Source organism: Diabrotica undecimpunctata, chromosome 10 (genome assembly GCF_040954645.1).
Source record: "Diabrotica undecimpunctata isolate CICGRU chromosome 10, icDiaUnde3, whole genome shotgun sequence".
NCBI lineage: Eukaryota > Metazoa > Arthropoda > Insecta > Coleoptera > Chrysomelidae > Diabrotica > Diabrotica undecimpunctata.
Window position 1 is genome coordinate 4,607,911 of NC_092812.1, and position 22,591 is coordinate 4,630,501.

A 22,591-nucleotide genomic window follows, 5' to 3' on the forward strand; every position below is an offset into this window, starting at 1 on the left:
GTAGAACTTACTTACATAGAAAAGAAAGTACATCAATTAAAAAATATATTAGAGCAGCATTTACCTAATCCTTTACTACAAGAATTCTATAGAAGACAAAAAATCAAATACAATAAAGTTATTTTTTTTCAAATTAGAAATAACAATATCAAAATATTTAACAAAATAAAAGTAGATCAATTTTCAAAAATAACATTCCAAGAAAAATGGTTCAAAAATCTAACTAACATCACTTTTCCTTATAATGTCAAAAAACTTTTGTCTTTGGGTCCAAAATTTTGCCTATTCCCTAGTGCTAGAGATTTTAAAATGTCTTCTCTTCTCTCAGATATTGAGTTTCTTATTTCTGGTCTAGAACCCCAAGAGAAGGACATCTTTAGATCTCAAAGCACTAATGTTATCACTAACTTTCTACACAAAACAAGTAAAGAAGGACACTTTTTGAATACAATATACAATGAGTGCAAAGAATTTTTAAAATCGCATCCAGACATTTACATTGCTAGAAATGACAGGGGAAATGTAACAGTGGCAATGTATAAGAATGATTACATTGAAAAAAGCAATAGTTTACTAAATGACACAAAAAGTTACATCAAACTTAAGAACAGTCCAGTGTGCACCCTCCAACAAAAGGCGAACAAGATGGTTTCGGATTTAGTTTCTTCCAAATCCATAACAACAGAAGTTGCAAAATCTTTGAAAATTTACAATGCAATTGCACCCAGGTTTTATACACTTCCTAAAGTTCACAAACCCACTCTTTCAATGAGGCCTGTTGTCTCTTTCATTGATGCTCCTAATAGTAAGCTTGCTAAACACCTTACAGATATCCTCACAATTTCCTACAACGAATCCAATGAATTCTATATTAGAGATTCTTTCACATTTAGTAACTTCATTAATAATGTTAAAGTTCCGAATAATTATATACTAATTAGTTTAGATGTTGTGTCACTATTTACAAACCTACCACTAGATGCTATTCTCAACAGCATCAAAAATAACTGGAACAACATCTCTCTGCATACCAAGATCAGTTTAGATGATTTCTTAAGAATTTTAACATTTATTTTTGACTCTAACATCTTTTTGTTTAATGGTAATTTTTTCAAACAAATTTTTGGCACTCCAATGGGCAGCAAAATATCCCCCATACTATGTAACTTTGTATTGGATGAACTTATAAGAATATGTAAGGAAAAGATACCTTTTCACATACCTTTTATCAAACGATATGTAGATGATTTGATCTTATCGGTCCCTGAAAACAAAGTAACTGATGTTCTAAACACTTTTAACGCCCAGTGTGAACACTTAAAGTTTATGGTTGAGAGAGAAGCTGATGATATGATTCCATTTTTAGACATGCTTATACATCGTGGCAGTGATGGCATGCTAAGGACGGAATGGTATCGTAAACCTTGTTTTAGTAACCGTTTCATAAACTTTTATTCTCAACATCCATCTAAGATGAAAACAAATTAGGTTTTGGCCCTTAAAACTAGGGTTATCAACTTATCACACATCGAATTCAGGGACAAGGGACTAAAAAAGTTGAGATCTATACTACAAGAGAACTCCTATCCTACAGGGCTTTTGAATAAACTCATTTTTAGTTCTCCTTTTCCTTTGCAATTTTCTGACAACCAAAATTTTAATAATAATGAGGTGAATGAGGTCCGACAACTGACACAGACATTGACACAGAACACATCAGAGCTATCACAATCTAAAATAATGTATGGTTGCCTACCCTATATTCCAGTTCTCACACCTAAGCTATTGAACATTTTCAAAAATGTTAGTGGCTTAAAAATTGCAACTAAGAATGTGAAAACGGTATCGAAGTTGTACACAAAGACAAAGGATCCTTTCACAATACAGGAGTCATCGAATGTTGTTTATTCTATACCGTGTGACAATTGTAAAAACGTGTATATCGAAGAATCATCTCGTAATTTTCACAATAGTGTAATATCACATCACAGCGACATAAAAACCAAAAAGATAAACGCATGTGCGCTCACAGAACATGCATTAACTTTAAAATATGAATTTAATTTCGAAGATTCCTGTATTCTGGTAAAGAAAACAACCATTCAAAACGTGTTTTCTTGGAAATGTGTTTCTTAAAATCTAATACGTCTTGTATAAATAAAAAGTCAGACATAGATAAATTAAGCAACATTTATTGTTACTGACAAAACATCAAAAATAAAATAAAGATTTACTTTCACATATACACACCGTAATACACCTGCATACAAAACATGTTGCATACTATCAAGACAGGTTTAATATACTACTTCCATTAATATAATAGCAAGAACTCCTAATTACTCTTTAATCACACTATCTTTGTGTTTTTTTCTGTTCTCTATGGATCAGTCCAAAACACACCATGAAAAGATACCACTAACAAAATTTTAACTTTCCAACTAAATTTTAAAATGTATATTGTCCATTATTTTAAATGTTATATTTTATATTTGTGTTTTTATTGTTGAGTGTTGTACCTTTACAAAAATAATCTCAACGACTAGTAAGTTGTAATGACAATTTGAGATATGTTGTAAATATTTACACTTTCTTCTAATTACAGTGTCTTGAAGAGGGAATAAAAGAATTTCGAAAGCTCGACCAAAAGTCAAAAGAGTGTTTCTATAACATCCCGGCCAAACCTACTGACTGCAGCTCTAATAAACTGTGTTGTTTGTATATATATATATATATATATATATATATATATATATATATATATATATATATATATATATATATATATATATATATAAACTAAGGTACACTCGAAGAGTGGTGGGTTTTTCGGTCAAAGTGGAGAAATAAAAGACAAAGAAGGTGGCTACTTCATCTATTTATTGAAGACGTTTCGCTTTCTGCTCAGAAAGCATCATCAGTTCATCTAAAAAGAACAATATGAAACCAAACATCCATAGAGAAGTTACAACAAAAGTGTGTTACCTTACAAAGACATGTAGCAGTCAATGATGTTAAAAATATGAAAAAACTTACGAAACTGGACATTCAGAGTTAACGTTGTATAAAATAATTAATTGAAACTAGGTATAGTTTGCAATTTAACAAAATTAGCACAGCAAAAGAACATGTGATAAACATACATGTATAAAAAAGTTATTATAAAAACTTAAGTAAAAAACATTAAGGTTTATTTTAAAGTGTACAGAACTAAAAAGATCATACGAATGCACTTCCAACAAATTTATTTAATAAATTAGATTTTAATTTTAACTTTAGGTAACATTATAAGTTATTTAAGATTAATAGTAATAAGATAAAATGAAGTTACCAGTCTTTAGCTTACTAAGTCTCACGCAAACAACGTGAAGAGAAGTGGCCTTGAGGTCAAAATGACATAAACAGCAAGGCAACCTACCAACCTCTATATAATAAGGCGGTATATTCAAAAAATGTGATAAATTTGGTTGACAGCTTGTCGTTAAAAAACCAAACAATGAAAGGAAATGGTGGTTAAGATCACCATTTACCCCAACAGTGATTGATCTGTCAACAAAGAACAAAGCATGCGAAGTCAATCCAAAATATCATATATTATAATATTATGAGGTCACTAGTTAGCCAGCCAACAGGTGAAGATTAATACAACTTCCACAGTCCAAAGGTTCAAACATTTAGGACCGTAATGAAAAAGATTCTATGAATCAATTTCAGTTTAAATTTTATCAAACAAGTTCATCAAAAAGAACAATTACTTAATAATGTAAAAGTGATATTGACAAATATTAATAAAATGTAAGTTGATAAATCTTAGTTAAGGAAGGAATAATTTATTTTATTTTATTTTTATTTAAATTTATTATATGAAAATGTAATAACAAAACCCCAATGTGGGACAAAATTTAAGTAAACAACATATCAAGCCTAATTCTGTAAAATTAATGCATGATAAATTTGACTCAAATTACTAATGTCGGTTCTCTTATTAAGGGTATTAGGATGTTTTAATATTGAACACATTTCTAAAAACTGTCTTTTAACGAGATTGCGTTCAGTGCCAAGAATTTTAACTTCATTAAAGTTTACTTCGTGCTTAGTGTTGATAGCATGTTGGGCAAGAGCACAAGTATGCTTAGATAAATTAATATCACTGCGGTGTGTCGTAAGACGCCCTCTCAGTGATCTCCCTGTCTGACCGATGTAACATGAGTCACACTCAGCACAAGATAATATATTACATTAACTTGTTCCAGAAGGGACAGAGGTGTTTTAGTTTTAGAAAACAAATTCCTGACAGTCCTAGCATTCTTAATAGCAATTTTAACCGGTACGTTGTTATGTTTGTACAGTTTAACGAGTTTCTCAGTAACTTGAGGAAAATAAGGTAAAGATGAGTAATGGGTAGTTGGATTCCCAAGTACAGTATTAGGCAGAACAGTGTTATTAATTGAATTATTTGATATTATTCTGAGTTGGTCACCATTGGGTATGTCATTTAAAGAAGAACCATAACTTTGAGCATAAAGGTATTTATTAATACCCTTTGATATACTCAATGGTGACCAACTCAGAATAATATCAAATAATTCAATTAATAACACTGTTCTGCCTAATACTGTACTTGGGAATCCAACTACCCATTACTCATCTTCACCTTATTTTCCTCAAGTTACAGAGAAACTCGTTAAACTGTACAAACATAACAACGTACCGGTTAAAATTGCTATTAAGAATGCTAAGACTGTCAGGAATTTGTTTTCTAAAACTAAAACACCTCTGTCCCTTCTGGAACAAGTTAATGTAATATATTATCTTGTGCTGAGTGTGACTCATGTTACATCAGTCAGACAGGGAGATCACTGAGAGGGCGTCTTACGACACACCGCAGTGATATTAATTTATCTAAGCATACTTGTGCTCTTGCCCAACATGCTATGAACACTAAGCACGAAGTAAACTTTAATGTAGTTAAAATTCTTGGCACTGAACGCAATCTCGTTAAAAGACAGTTTTTAGAAATGTGTTCAATATTAAAACATCCTAATACCCTTAATAAGAGAACCGACATTAGTAATTTGAGTCAAATTTATCATGCATTAATTTTACAGAATTAGGCTTGATATGTTGTTTACTTAAATTTTGTCCCACATTGGGGTTTTGTTATTACATTTTCATATAATAAATTTAAATAAAAATAAAATAAAATAAATTATTCCTTCCTTAACTAAGATTTATCAACTTACATTTTATTAATATTTGTCAATATCACTTTTACATAATTAAGTAATTGTTCTTTTTGATGAACTTGTTTGATAAAATTTAAACTGAAATTGATTCATAGAATCTTTTTCATTACGGTCCTAAATGTTTAAACCTTTGGACTGTGGAAGTTGTATTAATCTTCACATGTTAGCTGGCTAACTAGTGACGTCATAATATTATAATATATGATATTTTGGATTGACTTCGCATGCTTTGTTCTTTGTTGACAGATCAATCACTGTTGGGATAAATGGTGATCTTAACCACCATTTCCGTTCATTGTTTGGTTTTTTAACGACAAGCTGTCAACCAAATTTATCACATTTTTTGAATATACCGCCTTATTATATAGAGGTTGGTAGGTTGCCTTGCTGTTTATGTCATTTTGACCTCAAGGCCACTTCTCTTCACGTTGTTTGCGTGGGTGTTAAACCTGTAAATTCATTTATCGGCGAGACTCAGTAAGCTAAAGACTGGTAACTTCATTTTATCTTATTACTATTAATCTTAAATAACTTATAATGTTACCTAAAGTTAAAATTAAAATCTAATTTATTAAATAAATTTGTTGGAAGTGCATTCGTATGATCTTTTTAGTTCTGTACACTTTAAAATAAACCTTAATGTTTTTTACTTAAGTTTTTATAATAACTTTTTTATACATGTATGTTTATCACATGTTCTTTTGCTGTGCTAATTTTGTTAAATTGCAAACTATACCTAGTTTCAATTAATTATTTTATACAACGTTAACTCTGAATGTCCAGTTTCGTAAGTTTTTTCATATTTTTAACATCATTGACTGGTACATGTCTTTGTAAGGTAACACACTTTTGTTGTAACTTCTCTATGGATGTTTGGTTTCATATTGTTCTTTTTAGATGAACTGATGATGCTTTCTGAGCAGAAAGCGAAACGTATTCAATAAATAGATGAAGTAGCCACCTTCTTTGTCTTTTATTTCTCCACTTTGACCGAAAAACCCACCACTCTTCGAGTGTACCTTAGTTTATTTTGGATTGATGGTCGTACTCCTTTTCTCGATATATATATATATATATATATATATATATATATATATATATTTTTATATATATATATATATATATATATATATCTACGGCATAAAGTGGACTCCGCCCATGTTAAAATTCAGGTTTAATTGAGCTCCGTGGTCAAGTGGATACCGATATACGGAGCTCACTTGACCATTCCATAATATTGGTTCTGTCGATTCATCAACATGTAGAGTTTAATAATTTATAAAAATTTTTTGGAGCCCGTAAATATCCCTGTATCATAAATGTATATCGTTTAGTTCACGAGTATATATTATAGGGGTCGTTCAGATCTTTTTCATTGTATATTTGAACCATACGTTTATCGGTTTAAGTAAGCTCTGAGAGTTTGGCAACTGTGCGATTATACCGTATATTTTCAACATATACCCTGAACGGTTTATATGGGCTCCTTATTTTTATCTACTACTTGTAGACAGTGTAATGTCATATGCATTACACTGTGTAACAGAGGATATCTTATTACCTGGTATAACTACGTACTAAAAGGTAACTGGTTCTTTAAAAAACAGGTATATAGATACAAAAGGATTTCGGCTTATTATTTAATGGAATGTTCGCTTGCATAGAAAATTTTATTTTTTCTGCATTTTTAGAAATATTGTTTTTTTATTTAATATAATTTATTAGTTCAATGCCGAATTCGATGTTTTTTTTATTACAGAAATTTCGTAATGTATTTTGTTTACGTGAGTATGTCTTTGTACGTTTTATGTAAGCACCCGATTAATAAAAACTACTTTTATTTCATCTACTCTTCTGCGATATCTTGTATAAAGCTTTTTTATTATTTTAGTTCTGGTCTTATTTGTATACTCGATATCTCGTATACTATATCTCGATAGAAGGTTATCTCAAAATAAATATGGTTAAGTGCTGCAATAGATATTTTTGTGTTAAAATGGGTAGTAGTGTTGTGCACAAAACGAAAGAATGGTTAATTTGTCTATCAAGGTATATTCGGCAGCAGAAGCATATAGTGCAAGCGTCTATATTTTAAAGGCGGAAGGACGTACGCCTCATTTTTAGCTGACAAGCTTGCGAAGAATATTATTTCTGGTCCTCAATTTACCTTTTAGTTTTAAACAATGATCTGTGACTGATCCCGTGGGATACAAACTATTTTCAAGAAATTTATAGGAAGTCTACAGTTCAACAATTTCATGACATTATTGGATGTTCAGTTTGTGAAAGCGTCTATGTTAGGGAAATTGAGGAGCGCACATGAGTTTTTCAGGGGTTTTGGCTGAAAATTGATTCATAGTTTATTTTTATTGTGCAATAATAGGTGTATCGTCTTTATAATATTAGTCCTATTATCTACTGGTATAAGTTGATCGTTTGGGTAAATGTTATACAGTGTAGGTGCTTTTATGCTACCCCAAGCGAGACCGTTCTTCATCTGCTATTCTTAACATTGAGTGATACAAAAAATATTCTCTTGTGTAGGCATACGCGAATAATATAAGTGAGTTTGTTATCTAAGGGAATATCATATAGTTTTTCGAGAAATATTTGGTAATTTAAGGTGTCGTAAGCGGCATTTAGATTGAAAAATACCACCCCTGATACCCGATATTTTTCGTACCCGTCTTTGATGTGTTGGGTAAGATTTAGCATTTGTAATGTACATGATCTTCCCTATCTATAGCCACTTTTGTCTTTTAATTTGAGCTTTTCTTAAAATATCGGTGAAATCATATTAACGATCTTGTGCAAAAGTATTTTAAATAGCTGATAAAATAAAGATATTGGCCGATAGTTTTTGTGTTCGTTGGAGTTTTTGCCAGGTTTAAGCGAAGTAACAACTTTGGCTTGTCTCTAGATTTTGGGTGTTTCCATAATTTGAATACAGTTGTTCATCATCCGGATAAGCCATTGTGGTGTTTTTGGTCTAGATTTCGTAATAAGCTTTGTGCTCAGATCCTCAATGTCGGTAGTTGTATTATTTTTCATTAAATATGTAAATGGTGGATCCAAGCTCAACATCGTTGAAAGGTTCTCTGAAAGCTGACTGGTGTTGTCCTTTCTTACTTTGAGTTATTCTTTGCTTTTTTTCCGACAGAGATAGCATGTCTATAATTATAATGTGGTTTTCAGCGATAAGCTTTATACCAAATACCCTACGTTAGGCCCTATATGTGTTTCCTGCACTATAAATAAGTCAGATTCGTGTTTAGCGCATATGTCTGATAAGTTTAAGTAAAGCAAAGTTTCTTGATCTCTAGATATACCCTTAACAGTTATAAACATATGTTATTAGAATAGTTGGTCCTAAAAAGGACCAATTTAACAAAATCATATTAAAAGGGTGACTGAAGAATTAGCCGATTAATTATTTAATCATTACCCTGGGTATGCCCGATTGTGGTGATCTTCTTAGTACTTAAATTTTCGTAAAGGCTCGTTCTTTGAACCCCATAAGTAATGCCTAATATTTTACTTTTTATTGAAAATTTAAATTTTACATGCCGTGTATTACTTTTTGACGATATTTCGAATCAGATTTGTATAGTAATAATTTAAGGTATTAAAGAGCCTGTTTGTGGTAAATAAATAGGTTTGTGATATCGTTCGTAACTCATATATAGATAATAAAAAAATAAACAGTTAAAATAGGTGTAAAAAATTTCAACTTCATACATCGGCGCCATTGTTCAGGTGATGAATTTATCACAGATATCAAAGGTTACATTTTAATTCAAGGTTGTATTTGCGTATTTTCAATATTATAAGAGTAGGAAAAGACATGTTTATGCTTTTATTTTTTTTTTTAAATCTATTCTATTTTCTTTCTAGAGTTCCGTCTTTTTTGAACGACCTGTGGTCTTTTTTCAATTGGACACTTGTCTAAGGCTATGACAAATACTCTGTCCTCTGCTATTCTACATTAATATGACTGATTCATTTTCTCTTTCTTGCAGCTATTTTATTGTTTATCCTGTCAATCCTGTGTATCTTTTTCTTCTTCTTCTTCTTCTTTTTATATAGACGACTCTGTCTGTTTTTCAATGTGTCTCCAGTAAGTTGCCGTTCCATGGTTTTCGTGGTCTTCTTACTGATCGTCTTCCTATTGGGTAACCGTCTCTTGCCATGTCTACTACTCCATTTGTTGTCATTCGGCTTATATGATCTTTCCATTCTACTCTTCTATTTCTTAACCAGTTCTTAATGTTCTTCACCTTGTATCTACATCTTATATCTGTACTTCTAGCTCTGTCCCATAGTGTCTTACCATCAATTTTTCTAAGTGTTTTTATCTCTGTTGTTTCTAACATCCTTTTTGTTCTCTCTGTGTCAGGTATTGTTTCTGCTGCGTATGTCATTATTGGTCTGATAACTGTTTTGTAAATTCTGCCTTTGGTTTCTTTCCCGATATTTTTATTTCTTCATATTGTTTCATTTAGGCAGCCTGCGGCTCTGTTTGCTCTATTCAGTGGATCTTCCACTTAAGTTTCGAGCTTTCCGTAGCTAGATAATATGATACCTAGATATTAAAACTCCATCACTTGTTCTATTATCTGACCTTAAAACTCCAATTAACATATTAGTAAACTTGCTGTTGTAACCATGCATTTTGTCTCTTTTGAGGAAATTAACATGTTAAATTTTCTGGCGGTTATATGAAATTGGTGTAGCATACGTTGTAAATCATCTTCACTTTGAAAGAATAGTATTGCGTCGTCTGCATAGCAGATTATTTTAATTTGTTTTTCTCCCTTTTGGTATCCTCTTTTATTTCTTACTTTTTTAATATTTCATCCATAATCCGGTTGAACAATAGAGGACTCATTAAATCTCCCTGTCTTATCCCATTACCAGCTTCAATAGGGTCGGTTAGTTCTTCTTCTACTTTTACTTTTATTGTGTTGTTTTGGTATATATATTCGATTGTTTTGATTATTCAATGAAATTGACATTAATTTGATAGTTTTCATTTTATTAGTACTGATGGTATATAACTAGCATCTGTTGGTACTATATATCAATTTGAACATGTGGAAGTAAGAGAACTCTCTTGTTAGTAATTTCGGTGTAAATTATGATGAAACCAGAAATAACCCATAATATTATCCCACACCTCAAAGGTCTGCCTCGCGGTATCTGGGAGACGCAATAATTCGCTTTTGATAGATAAAAACAAAAACCCACTAAGACGAACACAACATAAATCAAAAAAATCCGTCAACCTGTCAATAGGGACATACAATATCAGATCAATGTCTACGGATGAAAAAGTACATGAATTGGAAGAAGAATTAACAAACATAAAATGAGATATCATAGGCCTATCAGAAACTCGACGAAAAGAAGAAACCCGAATACAGCCTATGTCATACTTAAAATAAGAAGAACATCAATTAAAATTATCCAGGTATATGCCCCCATGACAGCTTATGATGACGAAGATATCGAACTATTTTATGAAGATATATCAAAGGCTATGGAAGAACATAAAAATCGTCTTATACTAGTAATTCGAGATTTCAATGCCAAACTGGGTAGAAAACTAAACAAGGAAGAAACTAAAATAGGAGATTTCGGGTATGGTCAGAGAAATGATAGAGGTGCTACTTTGATGAACTACCTAGAAGAAAAGCATCTATACGCAATGAACTCCTTTTACAAAAAGAAGCCCCAACGAAAGTGGACATGGATCAGCCCTAATGGATCCACAAAAAATGAGATCGACTACATACTGTCCACGGAACGATATATCATTAAAGATGTAACAGTTCTTAACAGATTCACAACAGGTAGCGATCACTGGTTGGTCAGAGCAAAAATTAGTATTGACGGTAACTATGAAATGAAAAGAAAAATAATTAAAAACTGGGATCTAGTAGATAGAAACAAACTAGGGCAATATAAAGAGATATACAAAGACCTATTAAAAGAACAACTTACTTAAAAATTAGACAGTGATGACAAAGATATAGATGAAATAGACAACATACTTACAGCAACGATGATTACTTCAGGAAAAGAAATAGCAAAAAAGGATCTAAAAAAGAACAACTATATATCAACAGAAACAAAGAAGCTTATGGATAAAAGAAGGACGCTATAGAATATGTAGAAATCAATAAAACAATAAGCAGAATGATAAGAGAAAATAAGAGAAAAGAACAAGAAATAAAAATAGAAAAGGTAATACAAAACAACAAAAATATGAAATGCTTAAGACCGAAATTAGGTAAGTGTGAAATAAACAAAATAAAAGATGAAAACGGACTAGAAACAAACATTAAAGATGACATTATAAATATTATCCACCATTTCTACTCAGAACTATACAAAACAAAAAAGGAACCACCAGAAACAATTAAAAACCAACTTAAGGCTAAAGTAAAAAATGTCAACTCAGAGCTATAGCCAGAAATAAGCAAATCAGAAATAAAGAAGGCATTGAAAGAAATGAAAAGCAACAAATCGCCTGGAAAAGATGGAATAACTGCAGATACGCTGAAATATGGTGGAAAAGTGGTAATTAACACTCTACATTCCCTTTTTAACAAGATATTAAAAGAAAAAAGAATCCCAAACAACTGGAAGGAATCCGTAACCATTATCCTACACAAGAAAGGGGATAAAGCAGACATAAAAAACTACCGTCTCATAACACTCCTCAATGTAATGTATAAACTCCCAACAAAAATTTTAACCAATAGATTGACGACAAAATTCGATGGATACCCAACAAGCTGGTTTTAGAAAGGGATTCAGCAAAAGTGACCATTTACTAAGTATGAAAATACTTATAGAACGAGCAAATGAATACCATATTCCTCTATATATAGCGTTCATAGATTTCGAAAAGGCTTTCGACAGTGTCGAACATTGGGCAGTGAAAAGTTCTTTGATTAACAGCAGAATTGACCACAGATATACGGAACTAATAGCCAATATATATAAGGAAGCCAAAACAACAATTAAAGGATATGAATAAACAAAATCAATACAAATAAATAGAGGCGTGAGACACAATATCACCGAAACTTTTCAATCAGGCTCTGGAAGATATTTTTAAAAGATTAGAATGGGAAGAAAAAGGTATAAAAATTTGTGGACAACGCTTGAACCATCTAATATACGCTGATGACATCGCATTGATAACAGATAAATGAGAAGAATTATTTGAAATGATGAAAGAACTGGACGTAGAAGCTGGAAAGATAGGCCTTATTATGAATTACAGCAAGACCAAAATTATAACAAATACAGATGAAAACATCACAATGAGGATCGGACAAGATGAAGTAGAACAAGTTCAGGATTATATATATCTGGGTCAAACTATAAAACGTAACAAAGAAAACCAAACAGCAGAGATAAAAAGACGAGTTAGACTGGCATGGGCGGCATTTGGCAAACTAAGCTACATTCTTAAAAACAAAAGATATCCACAGCATCTTAAGACTAAAGTATACAATCAATGCGTACTCCCTGTTCTAACTTATGGTTCTCAAACGTGGACATTTACAAAAGCAAACATGGACATAACCATAAAAACCCGAAGAGCAATGGAAAGACAAATGTTGCACATAAGACTAATGGATAAAAAGAGAAACGAGTGGATAAGAGAGAAAACAAAAGTGAGGGATGTTAGACAAGAAGTTGCAAAATTGAAATGGAGATTTGCCGGGCACAATATAAGACAAAAAGAAGACCGATGGAACAAAATTCTTATAAGTTGGAGACCGTGGGAATATAAACGAAGCAGAGGAAGGCCCCAAATGAGATGGGCAGATGATATCAAGAGGCACGTGGGCTCTAGGTGGATGACTATACCGACAGACAGAGAAGAATGGAAAAGGATTGGGAAGGCCTATGTCCAAAGATGGACCGAAAAAGGCTAATTAGATAGGGACATATTCTCCCCGTGTGATCTTAGTATTTCCGTTGATTGAATAGTATAGGGTATCCAATATTTTAATTAACGGTATGTCAGAGTTTTATTAATTTTTATATATATTTGCAAAATGAAGAAGAAAGTTCAGTACAGGCAGTTAAACAGCTGATCTGTCAATTTAGAAGTAAGAGCAAGTACCAACTTGCTGAAAAGCATACCATACACAAAAGGGATAATAAAATGTACTGCACAAACTATAGCGATATAAGCTATATATAAGCTATATATCTATTAATTATTAGGATATACAATATTTTTCTAATACACCTGTAACGATTAAGTGAATAATCAATTATTGACTATTAGGCAGTTAATTAGAAATGTTGGGAATACAAAAAAAAAACATTAAACTAGTTATTTATAGATTTTAAACAAACACTGATATAATCATAAGAATAAAACTATGAAATACCATGGCAGAACTTACTGTCGACTTATTTTCAAATGTATTGCAAAGAGCTTTAAAAAATGTGAACGAATTATTAACAGCTGTTTTGAAAACTAAATATTATGAGACGAATTGGGGATATTATATTACACAAACTAAACCGCTTGCCTACAAAAATATTAGGAAAATATGATACGACGCGAAAGACTAATGACTTTACAGCTAATTGCCACATAAGTATCAATGTAACTATAGCTCGCAAAATGGGTTCAATTACATTGCAATTTTTAAATTTTTCGTGATAAAATGAAGTGATTGATTGTTGTTTTGAAAAGGTAAGTTCTTTTTTATTTTTGTATTCCTATCATCTGATATTGTAATATCAACAACATTTTTCATAATAATATTCTGAAATGCGCTTTCTCTTACTGATAACGAACAAAAGTTTTATAAACTTCTCGTTAATATAATTATGAAGGAATTTAGATTTTTATCTTGTTCTTACTATAGTTCTAAAGCACAAATGTAGTCATAGTCTACCGTATATTTTTCATAGTGGTCATAGTTTTTAATTGTAGTATAGCTTATGTGTTTATAATAACTAGCGCATAGAAAATAATAAAAATTTTTACCCTGTGCTTTATGTTTATTATCCTTTATTGTATTGGAACATCTAGAAGTATAGCAATACATTTTAATTGTTGAACAAAAGAGAAAATAAAAACACTTTTTGTGGTGTGCCACTTAACCATACACAAAATTGTACACAAATAGTCAAATGGTAGTAAAAGTTTCCGATATAGGCCGCCAGACGGCAGAGGCACCGCCGCGCTCTATGTCTATACTATGAGATGTTTTTCATACAGTTTTCGGATCAGATTTTTTCAAAACATCAAATTACATCTTCTTTTTGCCTTTCTTTATTTAGGCTAACCGCTACTGTTTTTTTCTTCAGCGTTTCTTGTTAATCTACATTAATGTTTATATTTACAATTCTTTCTGGAACGAGCTATAATTTTTCTCAAATAACCATTTTGTGTGGTTTAGTCGCCTTAAGGTTTAGCATGCTTTATCAGATGCTCTTTAAAGTCCCTTTTAATATTAATATCGTTTGAGAAATTTTTCCCAGATACTTATATTTCGTTTTGATTTTCAATCTTCTTTTAATGTTAGTTTAAATGGTCCAGTAGTGTGTTCGTACAGTTCAGTTATAAGCAAAATTAGGTGTTGTTGTACACCTAATTCTTTTAGTATCAGTCATAAGTGTATCCATTTGACTCTGTCGAACGCTTTACGATAATCTATAAAAGAAATCCATAGTGGGATATTGAATTCCCTAGACTTTTATACTTTTTTTTGGACTATTAGAATAATAGCTTTAAAATTAAATGTTTAGTGAAAATCTTTACGCGACTTTAATGCATTAAATATTTTAATTAAAAATCGACATATCTATTGAAATTAGGCAGTAAAAAAGTATGTTATTAAAGATAGATTTATAAATTATTGTAGTTTAAATTCAACTACGCTATAAAACAAACATTGCATGTCTTAAACTGCAGGAATCCAAAAATTACAAAGATCTTCCTGTTGTTTGAGTTTTCTTTAATTATATTAATAGGAAAACAAGCATTATAGTCCTACCGAAGGGGCTTCTACTTTCATAAACTGTTACACGATTACTCTATCCGATGTACGTACATTTATGAACTAAATGTTTTAGTGACAATGCCTTTTAATAAAAAATACTAATTAATAAAAATGGAAACTTAACTTTTCCACGTTTATAATAGACACTTTCTTATGTTTAAAAATATATAAAACAAGTAATATAAATTACCGCCTTGTTTATTAAAACTAAAAAGTAAAATAAAGGTATATGTCGGTTAACAATTTATATTTAACTACATAAATTAGCCAAATAGTCCTCAAATTCCTCCATGATTAAATTAATGGATATTTAAATAAATTTCCAGTTCCAGAATGTACCTGCTGTAAAATTTGAAAATCTACTACTAATACAATTATTGGCAACATCTCAGGAGTTTAGAAGTATATGCAATATCGTAAATACGGATCCCACAAATGGTTTATCCTTTTGTGGAGTCCACTTAATCCTACGTGTTGGTCGGAGTCTACATAAAGCGCTACTCAGATAATAAAATACACGGTGTATATTCTACTGGAGTTAGTATAATACCGTTTTAGAACGGAGCTTACATTAACCGCTAGATGTATATATATATATATATATATATATATTTTTATATATATATATATATATATATATATATATATATATATTTTTATATATATATATATATATATATATATATATATATATATATACATATATAGAGAGCAGATAGTAAGTTTTTTAGGGCAATGTGTAGTTATGGCAATTGCCTCAAGATTCGTTATTAAAGGTTGCATTGTCTAGAAAATCTCGCTGGACGCAAATATTGATGCACCTTCACTAGCTCTGAAGCAGTTCTTCTAACGAATTGGTATCCTTCAAACGCTTTAGGTTGAGGAGTATTAGTTTTAGTAAAACTAGTCTTTTAAAGACAAAGAAAATCTGGATGGTAAATTGATATAAGATATTGTATGTGTTCATGTCGCGGATAGTATCCGTCGCAGTTCCATTGTAAAATAGTGAATTAAAAAAAAACTAATTTAGTTAATATAAAGAATATACCTTGTACTAATTACATAATTTTTAGAAAAGATCGATATAATTGCAGTTAGAGTCACATCAATTATTGGACGTAATACTGGTAAGGTCGTCAGCGTCTATAGAATTTAATGTGCGTTTTAGCTTTTTCGTTATTCTTGTAATGCGATTTTTAAGTGATCTATCGGATACAGTTTGGTATATTTGTGTAAGATCTTTGAGGAGAGAATGAATGTTCGTGGTGAAATTATGAGCTTCTTTGAGAGGATCACTACTCCCAAAGCAATTTTCTAGGAAGACAATTACTTGTAATGCTGATAACGAAAATTTTTCTGGATTAGCACAAATTAATTTTTTAATACTTGAATGGGCAGAGGGATTAATTTTACCAATTTCTTTGTCATCAGTTGTTGATTTCTTTTTAAGAGCTGATTTAGCAATTGTGAAGGTTGTTGTGTTTGGTGTTTTATTAGAGTTTAGGTTTGGGGGGATAGCAATAACCAGTAAAGAATGTGATTTAAGACTTGTGTCAGTGGAATGAGTTTTTTTTATGTTAGAGTTAGAAGGGGGAGATACTGGTGTTATTTAAATAGATTTCTTCTTTTGAGGGAGGAAAAAGAGGATATATACTAGAACGAATATCAAGAGTGATTTGGCTAGAAGTTGTATTTGAAAGGGGATTGCTAGATATTTTTTGAGGGTTAGGATAAGAGTCTACAGTTTGTAAAGATTGCTTACATAAAAAGCATTCAAGTTTGTCTAAAGTAATAAAGATCCTTTAATTTGTATTTTCATATGAGATTACAAGTGAAGTATTTAACTCAAAGTATTCTTTATCTGGTATCACAAAGATTGAGCGTCGAAAACTGAAGATGTGAGCATATTCGTCTTCCGGTGAACTACAACGGATAAGCGAGGGGAAGCAAGTTGTAATCCAATTTCATTTTTAAGTGCTTGCTCTATGAGTGCATTCGGGATTGAAGGACACACGTTAGAAAGTAGTAGCCTCTTTGCAGGTGTAATAAGTTTGAAAATAAATATTATTTGATTTTTAACAGAAACAGTCGAATTATTTTTTAGAAGATTATCTACTACGGATACGGAAGAAAGATAGATGCATATACTCTGGTTAGAAGTAAGTAATTTCGTGTGATTTTCTGTGTGATTTTGGTAGCTGCAACGAAGCTAGGTTGAGCTGTTTGTAGTGATGCCATAATTTGATTTTAATATTTTGGATGCCAAAATATTAAGTATGGCCAGAAACTACTAGTCTAATTTTTGGTTGTGGAAAGTATTTAAGTGAAATCGACTTAACAATATTTACTTGATAAACAATAACAATAAACTGGTAAGTCTTTATTTAAAATACTATTAGTAGAAACCAGGATTTACTCGTTGGCTTCTGAAATAGGAATGTGATTAAAAAAATAATTTTGAAAAGTTGATTTAATAGTTAGTTATCTGTTTCCGTTTACTTTAGAATTACGTATTATTTAATTAAAAATGAATATTCAAACTTATTTAAACTATTATTTTGCAAATTGGTATTCGTTAAAAAGTATTCTACCCGCGCGCGGTTAAAAATTTATCGTTAAAGGTTTAAGATGAATAATATATTATGGAAGATGGTTTATGTTAGACATACTTATTTCATATAAAAAAAACAGATTTCTTGTACTTTAATATGTTAGTTTGTGAAACACGGAAGATTCGTTTAAAGTAAAATGTACAGGGTGCGGGATCGACGATTGCGCAAAACAATCGCAATAGCGCGCAAGCTTCCTTTTATGAGGAGGGAGACGGCGATGGGGGCGGAAAACCCCCTCTGGCTATGTGATTTAGTTTCCAACATTTTGGCGCGATGAACGCGCACTTTATTTCCAACCCTCGCAAGATCCACACGCGAATTGTTCATTGCTAACGCGCTTCTAACCTTTCGTGTATTCTTTGTTCTGTGTACATAGTTATTCTCTTAGTTGTCGTGTAATACTTTTAAGTCGGTGTATTTCATATAGTTAGAGACTAGTTAATTCGAACATTTAACCATGTTTAAAATTTATATATATTGGGTTTGTGTTCTAGTTGCAAGTGTTTCCTCTGACCACAGAATGGAGTGGATCAGAAGACATATAGGTAAGTCGGAATGCAATTCTTTTTTATTTATTAGGTGTTTTTATTTAATATTTTTTAATTTATAAGAGGACCACATGTCTTCCAACCCCTGTTTGTCCTTATATTACCAATTTTCAAGGAAAATAGACAAAATAACATTATCTACCAAGAAGTGTATTTTAAAATAGGTATACCCATAGAAATTTAAAATACATAATAAAGTTAATTTGGTAAAATACTTGAACTTTCATAATGTATGTTCAAAAAATATTACGTAAACCATCCATCAAGTTATAGTAAATTTGAGAGTGATATATTTAGGTGCCAAAAAATAGTTTTGAAAAATAATAAATAAAATTGATATTTTACTTTTGCTTTCTAGATTAGAAGCTCTTATTTTATAAATCATGGTTTTTCACCAGCGATATATTTGACAGAAAGAAAAAAAGTTTCCGTACAATATTCATACAGTTTCTTAGCTTAAGTAATTTTTGGTACTAAGAACTCTATTAGACAATATTATTACCAGCCCAAAAATATAAAATATATAGATACTAATAATAATAAAATATATATACTCGTAAAGTATTTTTTTTTTTCAGTATCTTGTGGTTTGTGACTTCTTATAATCTGATTTTGTACTGTGTACCGTATGTATATAAAAATATTTCTCAATGATATTTCTAAAATATAGAAATATTTTCTTTCATAATTGGCTTAATAATTCGTTAATTTAAGAACATTTTCCAAAACATCGCCAAACAGACATAACTGATTAAAAACTTTTTAATGATTGTTAAGTTTATCTTACGTTTCATGATAACAAAACTCTTTTCTTAGAAATGCTGTTAAATAATTCATCTTCTAAGTAATTATAATGCAAGTTATATTGCAAGAAAAAACTCAAACCTTAACATAATTAGTACTTTGTATAAAATTTTTCTTTTTAATTTAACCCATTTAAGGCCGAAACTTTTATTGTCTTATATTGATGAGATATTTAATTTTTAGGCTTATTAAGGTTGACAGAAATAAAGTATGGAAGAAATTTTGAAAAAAATACAATATATTTTTCAAAAAAGGGTGTCCTTTTAAAAGCCCGGTGGCAAAATCACTGATTGTGAATAAAAAATAAATAAAAGTACCAAAATTTTAAAACAAAGTTTTTTATTTTAATTATTTCAACAAATTAAGATAAAAAAATCTTAAATATCTAATTTGTATGATATTTATAAAAACATTGTTTTCGATGTAGTGCTACATTACATTTATTGCAGTAAAAATTACATTTTTTGTGATAAGCAGCACAACGAGTTTGAGTGTCCTTATAGACAATAAGGTGGTCCATCCGATCGGATCTTGAGTGACGATGCAAATTGGCTGAAGGTTTGCTGGGTCCTCTTTTTGTTTTCTTTTTAAAAGATTCAAGAATGCCTACTGCAATTGTGCGACGATGCTGTAAATGGTCCATTTTACCACCACTAATTCTATGGAGTTGCCAGGCATTTTGTTCTACTAGATCCACTATGTGGCTTATTATGGGAAAATACCATTTCTTGCCACGGATGGCTACTCTGTAGTAGCTGATATTTTCATCTGCCCGATCGACGCCACCCATGTTTTCATTATACTGTTTTATATTAGGTTGATCAACAAGCACCTTCTTTTTTTCTTTTTGAGAATACCGTTGTACTTGCTTTGTTGGATATATTTGGTTGTGATTGGATATTATGGAAACAACATTATTGTCATTCCATTTGCAAACTACTATTTCACTTTCCTCTGCAGTGCAGTAGTCAAACGAACCCCTTTCTTTCTTTTTCAGTGTGTCTGAACCCTTAATGTCACAATCTTTCCCAAGGCGATTTGCTCTTATTGTACCTGTTCCTTTACATCCCCTTGATGTAAGTTCTTCCAAAAGGAGCAGCGTGGTAAAATAGTTGTCAAAATATATATCATAGGGTAATTTGGAAGCCTTTACTTATAGGGCATCAACAAATTGTAAGACAACACTAGGTCCCAAACCAAAAAGTTTATATTTATCTTGAATAGTGCATGAAGATCCCTGATATGGATCAAACCACTCCACATAACCTAGCCTAATAATCCCCATCCAAAACTTATATCCCCATCTGATAGGTTTACCACGGAAAAACTGCTTGGATTCATGTTTTCCATAATACGGAACCATTGACTCATCCAAGCTGTGGTGTTCTTCTTGTGGTGCTAAATCGAGAAATTTTTGATTCATTACATCAATCAGTGGTCGAACCTTTGAAAATTTGTCATGTGTATCTAATTTTGCATTGTCACAGCAATGAATATTCTGTACGATAAATCTGAAACGGTTTCGAGACATTGCATTAGCCACAAGGTCGTGAGTAGAATCAGGGGATTTTCCCAGTACATATCTCGCCTAGGAACACTCATATATCCACTATATAATAAAATCCCAATAAAACATTTAATTTCATTAGTTGTAATATCGCCTTCACGGTTATGTAAATTGGCGTACATATTTGAAAATTCAACAAGCATCTGTATAATTATATCATCAAAAAATAGGAAAAAAGTATCTACCGGGGAAATGTTGTTTTTTGGACCTTCTATTATACTCCATCTTGAAATCTTGCTGTGTATATCTCTCTTGGTCCATCGATAGTTTTTGCGGCGTTTGCTCTTCTGTTCTTTCACATTTACTGTAGGAGCTACTTGTTTTTTAGACTTTGACGTATTCTTTTTAGTGTGCGACAAAGGGATGTTGTCTTCATCTTCATTTATATCGGATTTGGTATGGGTTTTTGGATCATTTATGACTATCTCTGCCTCTACTCGTAGTTGATTTCCTGGCAAGTTACTTATTTCCACAGCATCTTCATCACCGCTGTCCTCGTCAGTCTCTTCCCCATCTTTGGGTGGAAAAATAATTATTTCATCAGGAAGTTCATTATCTGACAGATTTTCTATCTCATCCATCAACTCACTTATAGTCAAAGGTTTTGTCCAATACTTAAAAAAATATTCGTACTTAGTATAACGAAAAACGCCACCGTTCTTTATAAAGAACACCAAACTTTGATGACCAATATACAAAAATAATGATAGCTTTTCTATTATATAACTCCTTACATATAATATTAAAGGCATTTTAAATACATACATAAAATATCTTTGAAATTAAGAGATCTAAACAATATATTTTACTCACCTTCTATCAGTCATGTTTGGAAACTATAAACAGTCTTTCAGGTATCCTCAAAAATTCTGCAGTAAACACCAGATTAATAAAACAATTGTTAATTTTTTTTAATAAAATGGCTTCTTTTTAAACGACACAGCACGCCATCTCTTAATAACTAGCAAAATAATTAAGTTACAGGCATCTTTGTAGCGAGGTCTTTTAAAAGGACGGTGGCCTTAAATGGGTTAACAAATTTCAACGTGCTTAAACAAATCATATAATATGAGGAGTTTTCAAGCAATTTGTTTCATTGTAGGTAGAATAACTACCGTTTTGTATTTTAATGTGCATTAATATGGTTATAAAGCTATTTTCATAATCCATTATTATATTAATTACAATACAATAAATGTTTTGCAATAAATTAGCAATATTTCATATATGGTGCTTCGATTTTTAACTCGTACATCGTTTTAAAGATATTAAAAAGTAATAACTACTACATATTTACTGCCGTAAGAGTTTTCAAGAAGAGCAATTATGTTATCTGATGGGATTATGAATATTTGTGTAGTTTTTTTATGAATGTCCGTGTATGATTGATTTTGAAATTTTAGATAGGGTTGGGCCACAGTTTGACCGCTTACCTGTGTTTTAAGTTTGTTCATTATGAATAGCTTCTTCAGTTATGCTAGTTCTGTCGCTAGGAGTAGAAAGTTCTGAGTGTGTTTGTTTATAGTAAGTTTGTGTATCTATCAATTATTGACTTAGTTGTTCTAATGAGGAGTTTTTTGATGATGTAAGTGATAAATTATTAACTTAAGAAGATATCTCTGTTGTTATGAAAGGTACAGCGTGGATTCTTTATTTTTTTAATAGACGTAGATTCAGATCTTAAAGGAAGCAAAGGAATTTCCGGAATGGAATAATGACTTTCTAATGGATTTGGGCAATTTAAAGCGATGTGTCCGAATTTTTTACA

At 31.1% G+C, this 22,591-nt stretch overlaps 1 protein-coding gene across 2 annotated transcripts in view; it reads left to right on the forward strand.

The window, feature by feature from the left end:
- Positions 1–18,184: 18,184 nt before the first annotated feature.
- LOC140451851 (putative receptor-type tyrosine-protein phosphatase mosPTP-1) overlaps positions 18,185–22,591 on the forward strand; it is an 850,513-nt gene continuing 846,106 nt past the window's right edge. For both annotated transcript variants that reach the window (XM_072545757.1, XM_072545758.1), the window contains exon 1: positions 18,185–18,449. In XM_072545757.1, coding sequence (XP_072401858.1) covers positions 18,362–18,449 — 88 coding nt within the window. In that variant the 5' untranslated portion in view covers positions 18,185–18,361. The remainder of the gene's footprint in view (positions 18,450–22,591) is intronic.